The 23,270-nt window shown below is 46.4% G+C and overlaps 1 protein-coding gene across 6 annotated transcripts in view; it reads left to right on the top strand.

Moving 5' to 3' along the window:
- The window catches only part of PITPNM2 (phosphatidylinositol transfer protein membrane associated 2), a 206,628-nt gene that overhangs the window by 156,116 nt on the left and 27,242 nt on the right, over nucleotides 1-23,270 (top strand). For all 6 annotated transcript variants that reach the window (XM_072600627.1, XM_072600628.1, XM_072600624.1 and 3 more), the window contains 5 exons: nucleotides 2,265-2,360; nucleotides 15,215-15,310; nucleotides 15,525-15,587; nucleotides 16,017-16,090; nucleotides 21,890-22,134. In XM_072600627.1, coding sequence (XP_072456728.1) covers nucleotides 2,265-2,360; nucleotides 15,215-15,310; nucleotides 15,525-15,587; nucleotides 16,017-16,090; nucleotides 21,890-22,134 — 574 coding nt within the window. The remainder of the gene's footprint in view (nucleotides 1-2,264; nucleotides 2,361-15,214; nucleotides 15,311-15,524; nucleotides 15,588-16,016; nucleotides 16,091-21,889; nucleotides 22,135-23,270) is intronic.

The following is a 23,270-nucleotide window of genomic DNA, read 5'->3' as shown; positions in this document are numbered from 1 at the left end:
TCCCTCCTTTCCCAAGTTTCTCTGTTGTATAATTCTGGATTTTTATGTCCTTTGGGACCTGAGTTCCCAGTTTAATTTACTTACAGTGGGGCTGCACCTTGAGTTTTGCTTTCCTGTTATTTCTAGGTTCTAAGGGAGTCCAGCATCAGTCATTGGGTGAAACCCTCAGGTCTTCTGGGACCACCCTATGTGCCCTAGCAAGAGCCTGGGGTCTCCATCAAGACTTGGCCTCGAGTTCAGATTCTAGCTTTTCCATTTACTTCCTGTGTGACCTCGGTCTTCCCAACTCTTGGCCTCAGTTTGCTCATCTGTAAAATGGGGCAGTGGGCCAGATGGTCTCTCATCCAAGGTCCCCACCAGTTCTAAATTCCCTGACTTCCTAGGCCCTCTCTTTCCTCCTTACAGGCCCCCAAATTCATGGTGCCAAGTTGCATCTTTTTTTGAAATGTGCCGATTTGTGGGGTGTCAGCATCCACAAGTCTCCATAGTTTTAGCTTCTCCCTAGCCCTGTGCACCACCTGGCTGCTAGGGTTAGGTCAAATCAACAAACATTTATTAAATGCCTGCTGTATGCCAGGCACAAAGCTAAGTACTGGGGATAGAAAGAAAGACAAAAGCTCCCTCTGCCCCCAAGGAGCTCCCACTCTTATGGCGGGGGGGGGGGAGGGGGGGACAAGGGGGGGAGAAGAGGGAATGACAAGATGCAAACAAGTGCATAGAAAAGATTCATATGGGATAAACTGGAGATGATCTCCCAGGGCAGCACCAGTATTCAGAGGGATTGGGAAATGATCCAATTAGAATGAGCCAACCTGGAACAAAGCAGCTGGCTCAGGGTGCCCTTGACTTTGGCTCCCTGTCCTGGGCATTGAAAGATTGACTGACATTGAGCCGTCAGCCCCATCCTGGCTAGGCTGCCTTCCCCTCCCTATTGGGCTCTCCACAAAGCCACTGTCTAGGGTTCTGATCCTGGTCTGCTCTGCTCCCACAGGAGCCTGGCAATGGACCAGAGACCACAGAAAAGACAGAATGAGCAGCCTGAGTAGACAGGTCATGGTGCTTCTTCCTCATGGCCATTAGGGAACAAAATCAGAGCCTCAAACATGCCACTTGGGCTCTGCTCCCGCCTCCTGGGGAGTCCTGGACACCTCTTAAGACAAGACTCCCCATCAGTGGGGCAGGACATAGCTGCAGGCTAGGCATCAGGGGAGAAATTAGCTGCCAGCTTGTCCCTGTCCAAATCATGCCCCCAGTTCAGTCCAGTGGCCTTCAGTCTGATCCTAGGCCCCTGCCAGGAGTCCCTTAGTCCTTGTCCCAGGATGGGCATGCCAGGGCTCAGAACAGGACAGCTCAACAGGGGTGTCCCTGGAGGAGACAAGTTCATGGAGTCCTGCTGGAAGTGGGTTGAGGAAAGGTGGCCATTTAAGAGAACCAAGTGATGGAGGCTTCTGTGAAGTGAAGCCTTCTTCCTTCATTTCTATTGTAAACCCATCCACTGGGCTGGCGAATGTGGGACATGCCTGATTAATGCCAGCTGCCCAAGATAAGGATCAGGTGATTTCCAGGCAGGCTGTCTAGTCTGTTAATCAACCAACATCATTAAGCATTTACCACATGCCAGTAACTGTGCTAAACCAAGCCCCGGGGATACCAGAAAGCCCAGAACAATCCCTGTCTGCAAGGAGTGGACCTTCTGATAAGGGAGGCCACATGTGACTAATGAGGTAATGTAAGATATCCATAGGGTAGGCAGGGAAGGGAAGGAGCAGGCAGCAGGAGGTGGAATTTTAGCTGAGACCTGAAGAAAGCCAGGAGGTTGAGACAAAGAGGGAGGGCATTCCAGGCCTGACAAAAGCCAGTGCAAAATCACAGAATCGAAGGGACTTACCTGATTGAAGGAAGCTGAACTGGCATTTCTTGGTTCTCCAGCTTTATTTTTTATTTTTCAAAGACACATTTATACTCCCCATTGAAGAAGAGTTCATTTCAGTCCACGGAAGGAAACATAGGCAGGATCACTCACCCTCAGGTTCTCTGAAGGGCATCTGGTCCATTCCCCTGCATCTGTTCTAGAGTCCCTTGGCCACTCCCTGCCCTTTTGTTAGAAGTGTGCCCGGGTCTCTGATGGCACTCCTGTTCCTTAAGTCCTGATACATACCTTCTCCCTGAGGGAGAAGTAGCTGGCCCCAGGATACCTCTCCCTGTACCACGTGTACAGTCCTCGGCTTGAGACTCAATGGTATGTCTGGGGTTTTTCCTTCCAGGGAGCCCTTCATGCCAAAGCATCTCGGAATGGAGAATGCAGAGCATAGCCAGGGACTCGGATGACAGCTCAGATGACGAGTTCTTCGATGCTCATGGTATGTGGCCTCTGGGCACCCTGAGGGAGGGCCAAGACATCGTGGAACAGAGCAGAGGGGCTCCTGGTATTCCTGAGACCCCTAGAGCAGAGACAGTGGGGAGTTCTAGGCTCTGGTTGATGCTGCCTGATTCAAGGGCAGTGGCTGGATTCCGCTCAATCAGCAAACATCTATTAAGTACCTACTGTGTGCCAGGTGCTGTGCAAGGTGCTCCAGATAAGAAAATTTTTTTTAAAATGCACTCATTGTTGCCTTTTAGGACTTTAATCATGTCAGGGAAAACATATACATGTATAAGCAGTGTATACAAAATATAGTCCAGGTAAACACAAAGTAACTCAGTAGGAAACACCGTCCTTGCACTGAGCTTTAGAAAGTGTGGATTTAAGAGGTGCAGCAAGTGCATTCCAGGTGTGAAAGACAGCCTCTGCATGGAGGTAAGAGATGAGATGTTTTGTGTGACAGGCACCAAAAAAGACATGCTTAAAAGGGCAGCTAGTTAGCACAGTGGAGAGAGCACTCATATCCAGCCTCAGACACTGACTAGCTTGTATGACCCTGGGCAAGTCACTTAACCCTGTTGGCCTAAGTTTCCTCATCTCTAAAAAAAGCTGAATAAGGAAATGGCAAACCACTCCCCAAATGGGATCATGAAGAGTCAGACCCAGCTGAACAACAACTATACTATGCTACACCATGTTACAGAGAGAGAAACTGAGGTGCAGAGATGGAAATGAGCTGCCTAAGAGTCACAGCTAGTGAGGGTCAGTTCTTGTCCAGACTCAGTCAGGCCCCAGGTCAGCTCTGGTGCCTACATCCAAGATAAGCCAGTCAGCTCACAGGGTTGTGTCTTCTCTCCCTGGAGGAGGAGTTGCCAGCTCCCTTCTGCCTTTACCCTTGACCTTTTATTCCAGGAGACAAGAATGCAATGCCAGAACTCTTAAGAAGATCTGGTGCTAGAGGGAGGGCACAAAGAACAACCCCCCCCAACCTGGAGAAAGTGAGGACTCATGGCCCCAGGGGCAAATGCTGATCCTTTGTTGCCATAAATCTTGCAGTTAAATTTCACTTGAATCAATATGAAGCCGGAGTCCCAAATAAAGCCACTTTAGGGAATGAGGCTGTTGTAAAGGCCAGGGGATCATGGCAGTCATCCACCTCCAATGAGGGAGGGCACCATGGGAAACAGGAACAAGGGGAAGGTTCTACTGCGTGCCAGGAACTAAATCGAGTACTTTACAAATACTTGATCCTTCACGACAGCCCTGGGGAGTAGGGGTTATTATCTCCATTGGTTATGGGGGGTGTCTGACTCTTTATGACCCCATGTGGGGTTTTCTTGGCAAAGGCACTGGAGGGGTTTGCCATTTCCTTCTCCAGCTCATCTTTACAGGTGAGGAAACTGAGTCAAGCAGGGTGAAGTGACTTGCCTAGGGTCACATAGCTAGGAAGCGTCTGAAGCAGAATTTGAACAAACTCTGAACTCACTGATCCCTGTTCCAACCCTTGCTAGTTGTATGACCCTGGGCAAGTTATTTCCCCTCCCTGAGCCTAAGTTTTCCCATCTGCAAAAATTACTTCTTTGGTCCCTTCCAGTTCTGAATCTACAGTCCTATGATGTACCTCATGAGGCTGTTGTGAGGAAAGCATTTTGTAAACCTTATACTCTAAAAGTCAATCAGCAAACCGTTATTATGAAGCATGTTTTATGTGCCAACCACCGTGCTCAGTGCTGGGGATAGAGGCGCTTCCCTGTGGGAGCTTACATGCTGTCAGAGTAGACTCATGTATACTTCGAAGAATTTAAAAAATGAGAAGCGAATTTAGCGGGTGGGGGTACCATATTAATATGGGGGCCTTGGAAAGAAGCCAAGCTGTTCAGCAATTCAATTGAACAGGAATTTATTGTGGATTCTTCCTATGTGCTCAGTCCTGAGGATACAAAGGCAAAAATTAACCATTTCCTGCTGTCAGGGAGCTGATTGTCTAATGGGAGGAAACATGTTCACAGTATATAAAAATCTATACAGAGTAAACAGTGACCTCAGCATGGGAGGGAGAACACCAGCTGAAGGGGATCCAGAAATGCTTTGTGTAGAAGTTGGCTGGACTTTGAAGGTTGATAAGGATTAGGTGACAGGCACTTACTAGCTTTGTGACCCTGGACAAGGCACTTAATCCTGCTTGCCTCAGTTTCCTCATCTGTAAAATGAGCTGGAGAAGGAAATGGCAAACCACTCCAGTATCTCTGCTGAGAAAACCCCAAATGGGGTCATGAAGAGGCAGACATGACTGAAGCAACTGAGCAGTAACGAAGGAGGCCAGCTTCCTGGCAGCCTGAGGGAAGGGGTGGAGACCAGAGAAGGGATGTTCTGCACCCCTGACCAGCAACCAAGTCCATCTGCCTGGAACCCAGAGTGCAGAAGGTCGTGCTGGTTGGCAGTGGGGCCAGAAGGATAGGTTGCAGTCAGATGGTAAAGGGCCTGAAATTCCAAGCAGAAGAGTCCCAGTCGGGATCCTCTGCTTCTGTTCAAGCACCACCACAAGCCTGGTATTAACTACCATACTGACATGATGTTTGCCAGGACCCCGCCTGTGGCTGCCACATTGTCAGAGCCGGCTGAAGAAGTCAGTAGGGCCCACCCCTAGCTGCTCTGTTCCCTGCCATCTCTGCCTCTGCTCGAAGCTTATCAGATTTATTGGAACCAGATCCTCTCTGTTCCCAATGCCAAGTGTCCCCATTAATGATTTTATTAGCATCTCAGACACCTGTGAGAGAGATTAGCAAGAGGCCTCTTTGACCTCAGGCATCTCTGGCTTCAGTTCTGGTGGCATCTTTAATTAGGGAGTTGGGTTTTTTGTTTCTTTTTTTTAACACGTAGCTCTCAATTATTCATAATCAGAGCTGGAAGATGCTTTAAATACCTGTAAGTTAGGCAGTCACTGGGGACCTCAAGCTATCTAGTATAACCTGTACCTGAAAAATAAGCCTCACTCTACCATGGGCACCCCAACCAGTGACTTCTTGAAGACTCCCAGATGAAGGGGAGCTGCCCACCTCTTGGGACAACCCACGCCCCTTTGGGAGAGCTCTAATTGTAAGGAAGTATGTCCTTGCATCAAGCTTAATTCTACTTCTCCAGCCTCCGCCTCCTACTTCTGGTCCTGCCTGAGGGGACCCAGCAGAACAAATCCATTTGTCTGTCTTTGACAGGACAGCTTTTCCAGTCCTTCGCAGAGCTATCCTTTCTCATCCTTAGCCTTCTTTTCTCCTGCATAATCCAACCCAGTTCCTTTAATTGATCTAGCTGGCCTTCCTCTGGGCCCACTCCGGCTTAACAGTTTCCTTCCTGAGTTGTGGCCCCCAGAATCAAGCACACTACTCCAATCCCCAACAACGACAGCTTGGCAAACAGAGTGCTGGTCAGCTCCCGTCTTCTCTTGGGAGCCAAGCTTCATTATAGCAGTTTTCTTTGTTTTCTTTGCTATTCTTCCTATTTACTCTACAATGATCGTGTTTTCATGGTTCTGCTCACTTCCTTCTGCATCAGTTCATCTAAATTTTCCTATGCTTCTCTGTATTTATCATATTCATCATATCCCGCAGCTAGGTGGTGCAGTGGATAGAGCACCAGTGCAGGAGTCAGGAGGACCTGAGTTTAAATCTCACCTCAGTTACTTGACACTCAGTAGCTATGTGACCTTGGGAAAGTCACTTAACTCCAATTGCCTCATCCTGGATCATCTCCAGTCATCCTGATGAATATCTGGTCACTGGATTCGGATGTCTCTGGAAGAGAAGTGAAACTGGTGACCTGCACAGCCCTCCCTCACTTAACACAAAGTCAAGTGCAAGTCATGTCATTATTTCTCTGATGGTATGGTCTTCTTCAGCAATGAAGGACAAACACACACACACATTCATCATATCTTACAGAACAGTCATATTTATTTAGCCATTCCATAATCGGGAGGTAACTCTTTTCTCCCCTCAGTCTTTTTTTTTTATTTTATTTCATTTTCAGTGTCCTACAATCACTACCATATCACTTAGGGTTTTTTTCCCCTCCCTTCCCCCTCCCTCCCCCTCCTTCCCCAAGCCAGCATATTATGTAGGCTCTATACATACATTCCTATTAAATACATTTTCACTATAGTCATGTTGTTTAGAAGAATTAAAATGAGTGGGAGAAATCATATAACAAACCAAAACGTAATACAAAAGAAAATGATCTGCTACATTCTGCGATTGAATTCCATAGTTCTTTCCCTGGATGTGGAAGGCATTTTGCCTTAAAAGACCATTGGGAATTTTTTAAGTCCTTGCATTGCAATGAAGTTCTAAGTGTACCAGAAAAAATCCTCACACACTGTGGTTGCTGCTGTGCACAAAGTTCTCCTGGTTCTTCTCCTTTCGCTCAGCATCTGTTCATACAAGTCTTTCCAGCCTCTCTGAAGTCTTTATGTTCATTATTTCTTGTAGCGCAATAGAATTCCATTACATTCATATACCATAATTTATTCATTCATTCCCCAATTGATGGGCATCCCCTTGATTTCCAGTTTTTGGCCACCACAAAGAGAGCTGCTATAAATATTTGTGTACATGTGGGACCCTTTCCCATTTTTATGATCTCTTGGGGATACAGTCCTAGAAGTGATATTGCTGGGTCAAAGGGTATGCACATTTTTATAGCCCTTTGGGCATAGCTCCAAATTGCTCTCCAGAATGGTTGGATCAGCTCACAGCTCCACCAACAATAAATTAGTGTTCCAACTCTCCCACATCTTCTCCAACATTTATCATCTTCCTGTTTCATCATGTAACCCAATGTGATAGGTGTGATGTGGTACCTGAGAGTTGTTTTGATTTGCATCTCTCTGATCAATAGTGATTTAGAGCATTTTTTCATATGACTATAGATATATTTAATTTCTTCCTCTGAAAACTCCCTGTTCTTATCTTTTGACCATTTATCCAATATAATAAAAATGACAATTCTACCTAAATTAATTTACTTATTTAGTACCATACCAATCAAACTGTCAGAGAATTATTTTCTAGAGCTGGAAAAAATAATATCAAAATTCATCTGGAAGAACAAAAGGCCCCCTCAGTCTTGTGCTTCCACAAAAATCAGTCAGGTATTTATTAAGCACCTACTATATGCCAAGCGCTATACCAGGCACTTGGGGAACTGCGTAATAAGAAAATAATGATCTCCATTTTCCATCAGCGTGCATTCAGTGCATTATTCCTAAACCCCAAAGTGCAGCCATCTTTTCTAACTTCTCCACTCAACACTTCAATAATTGATTAGCTTCGTTTCATTACAAGCCTAATGCAAGCCCCTTTTTTCTATTCCTTTGCCCTGGATGCATTTATTCAGTAACATTTAATTTTTTTAAACACATTTATTATTTATTTATTTTAACATTCCTTTTTTAAAAACGATTTTGAATTTTTTCCGCATATCCCTCCATTGTATAGACAAGCAATGTGTATTAGTTACACATGTGAAATTATGCAAAATGTATTTCCATGTCAGTCATGTACAAGAATCTTTTATTGAGCATCTGCTGTGTGTAGACAGTTGGCCTAGGTATGGGGGAAACCCACAGGTAATCATTTGTGTCATGGAACTTATCTGATGAAGGACTGGGATGGGATATGGGACAACTGCCCAGCAGCCACAGGGCAGCCTAGAACTGAATGAGAGCATGAGAGAGCAGAGGGTCAGATCAAAGACTCTGGTCAAGAGGGCTGTGTGCTAGAAGGGCCAAAATCAGTGAAGAACTTCAAGCATTCCTTGATCAAACATCCAAACTGAATCAAAGCTGGTTAGTCTAGAGAATGGGACAATTCAGGACTGCCCAACAGCTGCCTTCAAGGATGTCAAGGGCCGTCATGTGGAAGAGGGAGAGATCAGGCTTTTTTGACTTGGTCCCCTTGGTCCCCAGAAATCAATCATTGAAAGTTGCCTGATAAAACAGTTCCTTAATTCAAGGCGGGGATGGGGGTCAGGGTCCCTCATGACCCGAGATCATCTAGCAGAGCCTGGATGACCATTCTGAGGCTCATGTTCACCTTCTGGTTGAATTAGATGGGTTCTGATGGCTTTGATCCTTTCCTCCAACTCTGAGAATCTGTGAAAAAGAATTAAGACTGATCCATACATTTCTCAAATGGCCTCCTAACCTGATGACATACCCCTTCCCCACGAAGACTCTATGGATAGATTTGCAATGGTCCCTGAATTTGTATGGGAAAAACAATAGCATCTTTGTTTTCATTAACCAAAATTTAATATTTCCTTCAGTTATGCTTTCTTTAAACAGAATTATGATGTGGAGTCCATAAAACACAAAAGGGGTTCACAACCCCAAAAAGGTGAAGAACTTTTCTAGAGGCAAAGAGAAAGACTGCAGTCTTGATGCCCATCAATTATTAATCATAACAGCTGGTATTTTATACAATGCTTTAAGATTTGCAAAGCACTTTACAGTTATCTTGTTTTATCCTTACAACAATTCTGGGAAGTAGGAGCTATTATTATCCCCATTTTACAGATGAGGAATGTGAGGAAGACAGCAGTTAATAATTATCAGAGGCTAGATTTGAACTTGGGTCTTCCTGACTTCCTGGAATCAGGAAGACTCATCTTCATGAGTTCAAATCTGGCCTCAGACACTCACTAGCTGGTTGACCCTGGGCGAGTCACTTTACCCTGTTTGCCTCAGTCTCCTCATCTGTAAAATGAGCTGTGGAAAGAAATGCCCAACTACTCCAAGAAAACCCAAGTGGGGTCCAGAAGAGTCGTACGTGACTGAAATGACTGAACAACAATTTCCTGACTCTGGGCTCAATGCTCTGTCCACTGTGCCATCTTGCTGCCAGTTAATCAGCATATATCTGTTAAGTGCCTACTATGTGCTGGGCACGGTTATGGGTACTGGAGGACTTACAAATGAAATCGCCCCCTGTCCTCCGGGACCTAACATTCTATTGAACATGAAGAATGTTCAGTCTTAAAACCTGATTCCAGCAGAACTAACTCAATTGAAGTAGAATCAGTCAATAAGCAGTAAGTGCCCGCTCTATGCCAAGCACTATGCCACGAGTTGGGAGCTTTATACCCAAGGCTCTAACCCCTTTGAACTTCAGTTCTGTTTTCCTCCAGGAAGACCCTCCCTGAATATGAGTAATTGCCCAGATAAGAATGGAACATTGGCAGTTGTATATGGGCTAGATTGGCAAGGCTGAGGAGATCAGGGGGGCCGACATCCAGAACCCACCCTTCCTGAGTGAATCCCATTGTTCAGAACTAAATGCCGGCTCATGCTCCCAGCCCTGCTGGACGGCCTTGGCCAAGTAAGTCTCTGACTCTTGACCGCCTAGTATCACTCTTGGGTGGGGTCCCAAGCCAAAGTGTCCTTGGAGGAGGAAAGACAGAAATCAGTGCCCAGGCACTGGCAGTGGGATCATCTTGGGGCAGCTGCTCCCAAGAACGAACACAGCAGCAAATGCCTTTTCGCCACACCCATGGTAGTAATGGGCCCATCTTCATTGCCTTGAACCCTAGAGTCAAAGTTTGTCACCAGAAAAAGAATTCGAGTGTATTTCCTCCTCCCTAGGACATTGCCAAAGGGCCCTGGGACCTTGCCTGGCCAACCCGGCCCTGGCCCCACCTCAGGCTGGGCAGGATGTCCGTCTCTCTGATTCCTGGGCTTTGTTCTTACTAAAGGGCCTTTGGAACTGTGGCCTTGGGGCTAGGTCAGGAGTAGAAGGTTGAAACTTAAAGGAATAGCAATTAAATTCAATGAAGCCTTCACCCTGAGGTGTTCAAGGGAAACCGAGACAGCCTCTGCCCTCATAGAGCTTACAGGCTAAGGCAGGGTAGCAAAAGGCGTACCTCTTAGTGTACTGCTGCTCAGTGCTAAGTAGTGCAGGGAAAAACTTTGTGTTCAACCCTCCTCCACACCTCAGCCTTGGCCTGGCAGGCCCTGCTCAGCCACCAAGAGATGGGCAAAGGCTCAGAGGTGGGAGATGGATCTTCAGGCACAGAAATAGCCCATAGAATATATTGTTCTGCTCCAGACAATGAGACTAGTTGACTACTAGTCATGCTAGTATTGTTACTGTCTTTGTTTCATCATATCAGTCATGTCTGACTCTCTGTGATCCCATTTGGAGTTTTCTTGGCAAAGACACCAGAGTGGTTTGCCATTTTCTTCTCTGGTTCATTTGACAGATGAGGAAACTGAGGCAGACAGGGTGAAGTGACTTATCCAGGGTCACCCAGCTAGCAAGTATCTGAGGCTAGATTTGAACTCAGGTCTCCTTGACTCCAGGCCCAGTGATCTAGCCATCTAACTGCCTCTAGTCTCGAGCAGGGATTCCTTCTGGTGTAAGGGTCAGACTGAAGTCCTTCCCACTCTCTAATACTCTGATTCTGCAAATAAGTTTCATGAATATTCGATTGAACTTAGAGATAATAACATCTTGGTGTATAGGATGGGAACAGTTTTTAGACACCCAACACAGGAAATTGTTTTTGATCCCAGAGGTAATGGGGAGCCACTGGAATTTCTTGAGTGACTCAGTCAACTCTGTGCTCTAGGAAGGTGACTTTGGCAGCTGAGACTTGAGGCAAGGAGACCAATTAGGAGGCCATCATACTAGTCAAGGTGAGGGGTGATAAGGGTCTGCAGTAGCAGGGTGGCCAGGTAAATGGAGAGGAAGGAGCATCATGAACGTAAGAGCCAGGAGGACATTTAGTGCTTTCATTGTCCAGCCCTCTCTTCTTGGAGGGGAATAGGATGGCATGCCCATGTCTCAGGTTTAGAGAGTCACACGCACATCACCCTGCCCCACCCTACCCCAGGCCAGCTGCTTTTAAGCAAATTGACTTTAACCAAATAGGTTTAGGCAAAGTAGGTACATACCACCAAGCCTGGGGACCAGAGTTTAACTCTCTTTTACTTGACCACTCCTATCTGAAGCAGAACTAGAAACAGATTGGGGGGGAATTTAACACCTTCCTCTCCTGTCTCCAGCTCCCCCTTTGCCAACTTTGGCTCTTTTTCTGAGCACTCCAGAGAAGTCGTCCACTGAGGCTAGTGGCTCAGGACCCCTTACTTTTTGAGAAGGTCCATTGGAAAGTCCTGGTGGGTGTGTTGGTATGTTCTAGGACTCTTGTCTCTAATCTGGCCTCTCACCTGAATTACAGCGAGTTCCAAAGAAGCAACTCATACGACATTTCCACTGGGCTGGAAGCCTTTGTTAAATTTTATATGATTGTAAAGATGTCATTGCATAGTGGGAACTCAGAATGGTGTGAAGTTGCATACCTGTGACTATGTCATCACTTGTCGCACTGAGGACCCGGCTATATGACTCTGGTCTCCCAGCCTGGCCTCCCCCACTCAGCCATCAAAGTGATTTCTCTAAAGCGCTGCCTCAGAAGCAGCGACTCAGCCAGCTGGTGCTGTAGGGCATACCAAGGTAGGCAGTGGGTGGGCTCCAGAAGACCCAGTAATCATCATGGGGATAATAAGAACATCTTCCCTCCCAGAACTCTTGTGAGGGTCCAATGAGAGAATATTTGTAAAGGTCACTTTACAGGCCTTAACATGATATATTATAAATGACTATTGCTGTTGAGTCATTTCAGTCATGTCCAACTCTCCATGACCCCATTTTGAGATCTTTCTGGCAAAGATACTAGAGTAGTTTGCCATTTCCTTCTCCAGTTCATTTTATAGATGAGGAAACTGAGGCAAACAGCGTTAAGTGACTTGCCCAGGGTCACCCAGCTAGGAAGTATCCAAGGCTGGATTTGAACTCAGATCTTCCTGACTCTAGACCAGGCATGCTATCCACTGTGTCACCTAGCAGCCTTTTATAAATGCTGGCTATTATTATTCAAGAATCTCTAGTAATTCCTTGATGCTAGTAATATTTAAAGTCATTCACTATCTGCCTCTGACCTATCTTTCCAGCCTTATTAATAATAGTACTAATAATAACTAGCATTGATACAGCACTTTAAGTCTTTGCTTTCTACAGATATTATCTCATTTGATCCTTACAACAATCCTGGGAGGTGGATGATGTTATTAACCCCTGTTATACAGTTGAGGAAACTGGCAGAGAGAGGTTAAATGACATGCCTAGGAAGGGTCACACAGCTAAGAAGTATCTGAGGCTATATTTGAAGTCAGGTCTTTCTGATTTCAGCATTCTACCCAACGTGCCACCTTAGCAAACCCTACAGTCCCATCAAATGGCCCATCCTGCTGTTCCTCATTAACAGTGTTTCATCTCTTGGTTCTATCTTCACAAGGACTGCCGTTCATGCCCTCCGTAGGAGTGGGAGCTCCTTGAGGGCAGGGGCTGTCTTTTACCTCTTTTTGTATCTCTGTCGCACAGTCCCTAGTACTTCGTCAGTGTTTACTGCCTCACCAGGGCTCTCTCTTCTTGTCTCTCAGGATCTCCGGTTTCCTTTGAATCTCAGCGCAGTGAACTCTACTTTGTACACAAAGCCTTAATTGATCTCATCCTGGCTGCTAGTATCTTCCTGAATTACTTGGCGCTTTTACGCATTACAGCTAGGTCTAAGAAAGTAGCTCATATGACACACACGTATACACATACAATTTATATACACACATTTTTGTACATAATAAAATATATATGTGACATGTATATATGTGTGTGTATGGAAGCATATGTGTAATTTACATTTGTAGTTTCTCTAGAAATATTAAGAAATAATATTTCTCTCCAAAGCCATTTACAGACTCCTGGGGAAGATTGGAAAGATGAGGGGGATTGATCAGGACCAAAAGGAAAGGGGCCTTTCATCAGGTGAATAGATTAAGCTTGATATCCAGAAACTACACTGCCTTCCCCACCCTGGTGGTGATTGGGGCATCCTTCACTTAAGAACAATCCCCTTTATCTATCCCCGGAACGTATTCATCTAGGGTCAGCCCAACTTATAGCTGAACTCAAACAGTCTCCTGTTCAATCTGGATTCAGGCTGCGTGGGAAGAACCCCCATAGATCCCTCTGAGACAGTGGGGGAGGAGGGAGATGGAGATGTGGTTGCTCATTTTGGGAAGTTTGGTTAGCCCAGGCTCTATTTTTAGACCTTTTTACCTTGTTCAAGATTTCTGTACATGCCTCAAGGCAGTGAGTCATGTCAGAGGGGCGTGAGGGACTATGCTAGTTTGGACATTTCTTTCTGTACGATAGAAATGGCTTGGAAATAGGTTAATGTTGAATTAAATAAAACTTCATGGCAGATTGATGCCTAATCACAAAGTAGAGCATTAGAATAAATGGAACACAGTAGATAGAGAGCTCTGGGCCCTGAGTCAAGATCTGAGTTTCCATTCGGCCTCAAATCCTTAATACCTGTGTGACCTTGGGCAAGTCACTTAAATCTCTGTTTGCCTCAGTTTCCTCAACTGTAAAATGGGGATAATAGTAGCACCGACCTCCCAGGGCTGTTGTGAAGATCAAATGAGATGATCGTTAGAAAGGACTTAGAACAATGCCTGGCACATAGCTGTATATAAATGGTGCTATTATTATTATAATATCATATATAATATTATGTGTTTTTGCAAACCTTAAAACTCTGTGTAAATGTTATTATTCGTATTTTTTCTTAGACACATGCTGTCTCCCCCTCAAGAAGGTAAGCTCCTTGAGGGCAAGAACTGTTTCATTCTTTGTCTTTGGATCCTCACACTCTAGAGTACAGTGCCTGTATACTGTATTTATTCTGTCCTTTTTTTTCCCAGTCATGTCCAACTCTTCATGATGCAATTTGATGTTTTCTTATCAAAGACACTGGAGTATTTCCTTCTCTAGCTCATCTGACAGATGAGGAAACGGAGGCAAGCAGAGGTTAAGTGATTTGTCGAGGGTCATGCAGCTAGGAAGTGTCTGAGGTTGGATTTGAACTCAAGAAGATGAGTCTTCCTGATTCCAAATGCCCTGCTCTCTATCCACTATGGTGCCATCTAGCTTGTAGGCATTCCATAAACACTTGCTGATTCATTCATTGATCTGGTTGTTAATTATTTTACAAACCTCTGCTTCTGTATGAGAGCAATTTCCATTGATTCATGTTGGAATAAAAGATCATTGGAGAGATAGTGGAAAATGTGCAGGACTCGGGGGGTCATGGGACCTGGATTTCCTAGCCTCTGGGCTTTGGACAAGGTGTTCAATAAAAGAGAGGGTTGAGGATGGACAAGACCACCTTTGAGGTCCTCTGCAGCTCCAAATCAACTCTTTGTGAGCCTGTGGACTTAAAAGCTAAGGTGTTTGTCTGAGCAAGGAAAGGATAGACTTGGGTATGAAGGTTCTCTAAGAACAAAAGATAATTTCTGAAAAAAAAAAAACCACACCCCAAAACCCTTTGAAACAAAGCTATCTTAGCAAACGTTTTCTCATGGAGGACTGGGGTAAGATTCAATAGAGCCCAGTTTCCAGGGTCTGAATGGAAGGAAAATCTCTCACCAATAACCAGGTAGCAAGTTGCAGTGGATAAGAATCAGACGTGAGGGGTAAATGAGATAGAAACTGGAAAGCACTTAGCACAGTGCCTGGCACATAGTAGAGGCTACGTAAATGCTTATGCCCTTCCTCCTCTAAATCTATCATCGTGTGCTAAGCTAATAAAAGTGTCTCTTTTGTTCTAAAGAAGAGTCCTCTGTACATGGACTGATGTTCACCTAGGTTCACATCCAGAGCCCCTCTGTCATGACCCAGCAGATATGGGTGGGATAGAAATACACCTGTCCCCTTCTCTCTCTCCCTCTTTTTTCCCCTCCAGAGGACTTGTCTGACAGTGAGGAGCCATTCCCCAAGGAAATCACCAAATGGAGCTCAGATGACCTTATGGACAAGATCGAAACCCCTGAATCAGATGGTAATGAGCAGATGTGCCCTTTGCCTTCAGCTTGGGTGGTGAGGAGGAGATGGATGGAAGCCAGGCCCAGAATCCACATCTCTCTCTCTCTCTTTTTCTCTCTCTCTGTCTCTGTCTCTCTCTGTCTCTGTCTCTCTGTCTCTTTGTCTCTGTCTCTCTCTCTGTCTCTGTCTCTGCCTCTCTCTTTCTCTCTCCCCCTCTGTTTTTGTTTCAGCTCCTGTGATCGCTGCTCCCTCGTGGGCAGAGTTGCGTGAAGTCACAAGTCCGGCAGTCCTTGGTATGACTGGGCCATTGATGGCTCTGCCGTCCTGGGGATGAGGTTGCTGAGGGTGGAGGGAGGGTCTGGATGGGCAGAAGCTTTGGGAACTGGCTCTCTACCCCAATACACATCTACACCCTGAATCTCTCAGAATCCTCTGGTCAGTTTTCTTTTGTATTATGTTTTGTTTTATTTTGTTTTATGGTCTCTCCCATTCATTTTAATTATTCTATGCAACATGACTGAGGTGAAAATGTATTTAATAGGAATGTATGTGTGGAACCTATAAAGATTGTACACCGTCTCAGGGAGGGAGGGTAGAAGGAGGTGGGGGGAGGGGGGAAATCTAAGATATATGGAAGTAATTGAAGAACACTGAAAACAAAATAATTTAATAAAAAAACAAAGAATCCTCTGGTCATGTTGGCCACTGGTTTTGTGTTGCAGATGATCTGTACACTGAGCCAACAGCCAATGAATACTCTGAAGCTGGCAACGTGGAGCAGCTGAACATTGCCGAGGTAAGCCTCTGGATCAGGGGGTGGCAGGGCTTCTGCTCGGCCCTCCTCCCTACGGGGCCTCTGGAGCCGGAGGGGACCTCAGAGGCCCCTTCTCAAAGGTCCCCGTGGTTGAGTGGTCACAGGCTTGTGGCTTGAGACCTAGAAAGGGCCTTGATGGCTGTCTAAACCAACCCATTCTCAATACAGATGAGGAAACCAGGGCCCAGAGAGGTGGAAGAATGCATCCAAACCACATAGGTTGTAAGTGACCAAGAAACCAAGACCATCCAAACCCATGTTTGCAACAGGTCTCATTTTTAGCAAGTTTTTTCTTCCAAGGCAACTAGGCACCTATCCACATAGTGGATAGAGGACTGGGTCTGGGGTTAGAAAGACCAAGCCTCAAATTGGCCTCAGACAACTTTCTAAGCTGTGTGACCCTGGGCAAATCACTTCACCTCTGCCTCAGTTTCCTCCTCTGTAAAATGGAGATAACAGCACCTACATCACAGAGTCATTGTGAGGACCCAGTGATACTGGAGGATCCAACGATGTTGTGAGGATCCAATATTTGTGATGCACTTAGCACATAGTAGGTGCTTAGTAAATGCTTGTTCCCTATCCTCCTGCTTTCCATGGATCCTAAATCTGCCTCTGATGCTGCTCCCAGTTCTGCCCTCCAGGGCCAAGCAGAATCAGTCCAATCCCACTTCCCTATGAGAGCCCTTGACCCTTCCACAAGAGAAGGGGAGAAGGGAGCCAGCCTTTATCAATGCCCTTTCGGAGCCTTGAAGCCAGCTCCTCCACCTCTCTTCTTTTCTCTAGTAAGCATTCTCAGTTCCTCCAGCTGCCTCTCCCAAGGCCTGGTGGCCAGGTCCCCTCAACACATTAAAAGCCCTTGTGCTGCGATGTCCCTGGCCTCATGTCCCCGAGCTGCCTGAAGCCTCTTTAGCCTGGAGTGGAATGTGATGGGAAGAGACAGAGAGCTGGGAGATCTGCTTGGATGTCTCATATCTCTGCCATTAACTAGGCTGACCTCGGGCCAGCCCCCTACAGCCTTCCTGGTCTTTGTAAAGCAAGGGAGTGATGATCTCCAAGGTCCTCCCAGCTTCTCTGAGTGAGCCCTGCCCTCCAAGAGTCCAGAGCTGAGTCTGGGTTTATAACCTCATCCAACAGCATCCATTTTGGGGGGCTTTGCACACGGACCGGCTGTGGACAGGTTGCACACCCAAGGTCCGATCTCTTTTTCAACTTCTTACAATAACCCTCGGGCTCCCTCACTCCACTGGCCCTCTGCTGGCTTTACAAAGAAAAATATGTGTGCACAGTCTGTGAAAACAGTGAATGGGCTTTATGAAAGTGTTTACCCAGCATCCTAAGCAAGCGAACCCCTTGCCTCAGTGAAGTCAAGAGTATACCTTCATGTTGGCTTCTCTGTCATTGGGGTATTGCCTCCTGAGTGGGGCCTTTCTGGGTAGAGCTGAGGTTATAACTGGGGCCCAAAGAAGCCAACTTTGGACATGGATACACGCACTCCAGTGAGCCTGCTTGCGGATTTGTCATGAAAGTATAATACAAGAACCAGAAGCCAGGGATGTCTTTGCTAAAGTTTTTCTTTGGCAAACAATGCCCTTGAAGGATTTCTGGCCCTTGAGTCAGGAGATCTGAGTTCAAATCCCTGCTCTCCCACTTATCAGCTGTATGACTTGGGAGAAATCCTTCTACCTCCTCGGGTCTCAGTTTCCTCATTTGTATATTGAGGGCACTGGGCGATACGATCTCTAAGATCCCTTCTTGCCTCTTCATCTACGATCCAAGAATCCTGCAACGTCACTAGGCTTTGTCTTCTCGTTTGTGAAATAAGGGTGCCAGACTACATCAGGGGTTCTTAATCTTTTTTTGTCCCAGACCTCTTCTCTGAGCAGTATTCCCAAAGGCACAAAATAAAATGCATAGGATTGCAAAGGAAACCGATTATATTGAAATTCCGTAATCAAAATGTGTTTTAAAAAATAAATTCACAGAGGAAGGGAACTCGCATTTATAAAGTGCCTACCATGTGCCAGGCATTGTGCTAAATACTATTATCTCATTTGATCCTCACAACAACTCTGGAAGGTAGGTAGTGTTATTATCCCCATTTTACAGATGAGGAATCTGAGGTAAACAGAGGCTAAATGACCTGCACAGGGTCACATAATTAGTAAGGGTCTGGGGTTGGATTTGAACTCAGGTCTTTCTGACTCCAAACTCAGCAGAGTCTCTTCCCCCCTCCCACCTTTAAGAGCCATTGGACTACATGATCTATAAGATCCCTTCTCTCTCTTAATCTATGATCCTAAAATCTCCTGCGATAGGATTCTGTAATCCTTTGACATTTCTGGGCCTCAGTTTCCCCAGCTGTAAAATGAAAGGGTCATTATGCTGGCTGACTTTCAAGATCCCTTTGAACTCTAAAATCAGTGTTCCTATGATCCCTCTGTCTCACCCCAGGCGGGGTACAGGTTTGCCACCCCACCTTGCAGAGAAGCAAGTTTCCAGGTGATAACTTTGGGCTGATCCATAAGTAGGAAATGATGGTCCAGGTTGGTGGCTTGGTTGTCATCTGGTTTCCAAGGTCTTGAACACAGCTAATTCAAAATGTGGGCAAATAAACTTAAGTCTGCATTAATTTGGGGTATCCTAGTTACTTATCTATGCAGAGTATTCACCTCCCAGCCCCAGATCTATGGCCCTGTAGTCTCCCACTCCAGGACCTGCTCTGGTGGAGCCAACCATATCTCTGACCTAAGGTCTTGCTGTTCATCCAGAAGGTGCTCAATAGGTAGATGTTGAGAGTTGGAATGAGGGGAACCCCTCCCCCTACCTCAGTCCATATTCTACAAGCTACCCAGCTAGTAGTCTTAGAATTCTCTATCGTTGCTCCTGTCTCCAAAACCTGCTGTAGCTCCCCACTGCTTTTTGGTCCAGACTGCTCTGCCTGCTCTCCATCAGAGCTCATCCATTGTCAGTAGCCTGCACCCTTTTGTCCACTACGCCCCATCACCCTGGTTCCCTTATTCGTTCCTGCCTCTGCACCTCTGCTCAGACTTTCTTCTTCCTGGAAGCCCGGCTTCCTCCCCCTTCGCTTCAAACCTGTTCATGTCTTTGGAAGCCCAATTCCTCTGCACAGACTTTGTTTATTTTGGATATATCTATATGTGTCTATGTGATCTCCACCAATAGAATGTAAGCACCTTGGAAGCAGAAACTGTTTTTTCTTTTCTCTCTGTTCCCCAGGGCTTGGTGCAAAGTAGGTACTTTACTAAATGCTTGCTGATTGATCCATTGATTGGTATCCGTTGAGTTGATTTTGGCCTAGACCAGAGACAGAGCAGGCCTTATCCCTGGCCTCTCTCTTTTGCTCCCAGGTTCACAGCATATAGAGCTTTGGGTAGCATCCATCAGAATGGTCAACAAAGTTTGTTCCTGATTCTCCCCCTCCTTTCTGTGTGTGTGTGTGTGTGTGTATGGAAACACATAAACATATACACATATACACATATACATGCGCACACATATACATATACATACACATACACTCCTGACTGCACTGGATGCAAATACCGCAAATACATGTGCACTTGGTCTTCTGGATGTCAGATAGGTTGTACTTGAGTTTATTGATTTAGAACTAGATGGAATCTCAGGCACCTTCTCCAATACAGTATCCAACAAAGATTTACTAAGTGCTAGGCACTGTCCTGTGTGCTGGGGATATACATAAGAAGAAAGTCCCCACCCTCAGGGAGCTTATAGTCACATGAGGTGAAATAGCCCAGAAAAGGAGGCAGAAGAGTAGAGGTGGGGCTGAATCCAGGCAGAGAAGCATGGGTTTGAAGTGGGGTGGGCCCACTATAAAGGAAGGCATTGGGAGGAGTTTGGTCCTCTACGGTCCATGCCTCCAGTTGTAGGGGAGGAGAGACTGAGGAAGGCTTGATAGTATGTTTGGAAGTGATGAACTTACCCTGGGAGGTCCATCTTGTTCAGCGGAGTTGAGGACAGAGAAGCATATGCAAAGCCCCGGTCCAGAATCTTGTGGATGAGGAAGTTGGGGCCAAAGCCATCTGCCCAAGGCCAATGTCAAAATACATTACTGTGGCAACAGTGCTGAATTAAATCAGAAGATCTGGGCTTGACTACCACCGCTGACCCTGGTTGGCTGAGTGACACTGGGCTGAATCACTGAACTTTCTTGAACCTCTGTTTTTTTACCTGTAAAATGAGCATAATGATACCTGGAGCGGCAGCCTCCCTGCTCTGTCTCTGCAGCCCAGCATGGTGCCTGCCACATGGCCAGAGCCTTAATAAGCACTCGTGATCCTGAATTGAATTGTTGGGAGGTTGCAGTGAGATAATGGAAATCTTTGAGTGCTCTCTGAGTAAATGTCAGCTGGCGTTATTATTAGGGGAATGTTTATCCTGGAGAGGGAAGACTTGGGGTGGAGGTGAGTGAGTTGGCTTCTAGGATCCCAAGGGCTGGCATATCCAGTAGAAAAAGGACTTGCCTTGTTCTCCTGTCCCCAGAGGGCAGAGTCAGGAGCCACTGGTGGGGCTAGGGCTTGGAGAGAGTTCAAATTTAGACTTCATAAGGGTGAGAGGCATCAGCAACTCCGATGGGCCATAGGGACAGCTCCGAGTCCAGGATGGATGGCCACTTGTCAGGGATGGTCTGGGGGGATTCTCCCACATCTAGGTGGATGAGGTCACCTCAGAGGTCCCTTCCTGCTCTGAGATTCAGGGATGCTAGCTCAGCCAATCCACTCTCTCTAGGGAATCCTCTGGGGTCCAGGATTTCATTCACTGAGATTTCCTCCTCTGCCCCAGTGAAAGGGAAAATCCTAAAGAGCATGAAATGGAAAGGGTACTGGAGTCGAGAAAGCCTGGGTTCAAATCCCTTCTCAGATACACTACTAGCTTTGTTACCCTGATCAAGTCACCAGCCTAAGTATACTCTCTGGGCCTCAGTTTTCCCATCTATAAAATGAGGGGGTTTAGATTCAGTGGCCTCCAGCGTCCCTTCCAGCTTCAAATCTATGTCACCAGCAGTGTAAATCACTTTCCTTATGTATCTTAAGTGGACATATTTACATGTTATCTCCTCTAGAGGGCAAGAACTGCTTTTTGGGAAGTGCCTTGTAAATGCGCTATGGGTCTAAGGGGGATCTGCCCTGGCTTGTGAAGACACAAAGTCAGCTCCTGCGTGCTTTGTTGAGGCAGCCCCTCGCCCAGATCAGGGTCATGCTTCAGCACCTCAGAAGTCATTCCCTTTCCATCTCTCTGCCCAAAGAAGGTCACTTAGTGAGCCTCCATTTTCTTCTTTGTAAAATGCTTCAGGGGTGGGGAACCTGCGGCCTTAAGGCTTCTGTTAAAGGGCCGTACTTGAAGACCTAGAGGACCACAGGTTCCCCATCCCTATAGGTGATCAGAAAGGGTCCTTTCTGTGAGTGAATCAGTTTAATAAGCATTTACCATCGCCTCTGAGATGCCAGGCACGATCCTAGGCACCTGGGGACACAGAAACAAAAGTGAAGCAGGCCCCCCTCTCAAGGAACGAACTATATTCGCAGCTAAGTTATCACAGGATATAGACAGCGACTGGAAAGATGACAGCAACCTATTAGCTCTGACAGTCTTCAGTTTCACTAACGATGCATATGACTGTCATGTCCACTCTTAATCCGTGAACTCCCTGAAATCAGGAGAGCTTGGACCTGAACACCAGGCTGCCCTTTGCCTGTGCAACGTGACAGCATTTGTCCCCTTCCCTCCCTGCCCTAGGATGAGGCCGGCCCTTCGCTGGTGCAGTCCTCTAAAATCCACGTCTTACTGCTGGTGCTACATGGTGGGAACATCCTGGACACAGGAACTGGTGACCAGAGTTCGAAACAGGGTGATGTCAACACCATCGCCACAGCATTCGACACCGTCATGCGAGTGCACTACCCCTCTGCCCTCGGCCATATCACCATCAAGCTGGTCCCCTGCCCACCTATCTGCTCTGAAGCCTTTTCCCTCGTCTCCAAGTAAGTGGCCACCTTAGACCTTTTCTCAGAACAGAATCTGAACCTTTTTGTTGTTTAGTTGTTTCAGTCATGTCTGACTCTTCGTGATGCCATTATGAGGTTTTCTTGGCAAAGATATTTGCTATTTCCTTCTCCAGCTCATTTTACAGATGAGGAAACTGAGGCAAACAGGGTTAAGTGACTTGCCCAGGGTCATACAGCTAGTAAGTATCTGAGGCCAGATCTGAACTCAGGTCTTCCTAATTCCAGGCATGGCACTCTCTCTACTGCACCACCTACCTGCCGTAGAATCTGTATTGGGGAAGGCTGTAAGCCTTCTGGCTTTCCCACAAGGAAAACCTCTCGTGGGTTCTGAGAAGACACCAAATTTGGGTCTGTTCAGAAGTTCATGGCTTAGGGTCTTGTTCATCTCGTGCAAGACTGAGTTCCTAATCAGCTCTCCAGGCTGAGATGATGAAGATGATGGAGGTGGTGGGCTGAGTGGGAAAAGCCCTATGTGCTTACCAGGCTCACCTTGGGGTCACCAGAATGCCATTTTAATCTGAGTTCAACTTCTGCCACTTATTGCCCACGTGACTTCGGACCAACCATTTCATCTCTCTGATTCTCAGTTTCCTCTTTTATAAAGTGATCACAGATTTGGAGTTGGAGGGAACTTTAGTGGCTCACTAAAGTGACCCCATCATTTGATGGATGAGGAACTGAAACATGGGAAGGTCCCATTGTGTTAGTGGCAGAGATGGGCTGGACCATCCCCCTTAATCCCAGCTCTTGAGCTAATTGACCCGTGTACTTCCAGAGCCCAGAAGGGGTTGGCTGTCTCCCTGGGAATGGGCCCTACCAGCCCTTCTGCTGTCAGTCAGATTACAGCAGTTTCACCCAAAGCCCCAAATGGGCCAGGAACCTTCTAGGGAAATCCTGCTGTCCCAGAGGAAGGCATTCTAGACCTGGGCCCATTAGAAGTCTGTGCTGGGAATGGAAGACAAGATAATTAGGGAATGACCTTCATCCGCTTAGAGCCACTAAACCCCAGAGGCAACTCTGTCCAACCTCTACCTAAAAAGCAGTCTCTTCAGACTCCTTTCTGACTCTCGGGCACCTCTACTTACAGACAGACTTCTAGGCCTAGGGTAGGG

Source organism: Notamacropus eugenii, chromosome 4 (genome assembly GCF_028372415.1).
Source record: "Notamacropus eugenii isolate mMacEug1 chromosome 4, mMacEug1.pri_v2, whole genome shotgun sequence".
NCBI classification, from domain to species: Eukaryota; Metazoa; Chordata; class Mammalia; order Diprotodontia; family Macropodidae; genus Notamacropus; species Notamacropus eugenii.
The sequence above is the reverse complement of the archived record's forward strand: the minus strand, read 5'-3'. Positions and strand labels throughout refer to the sequence as shown.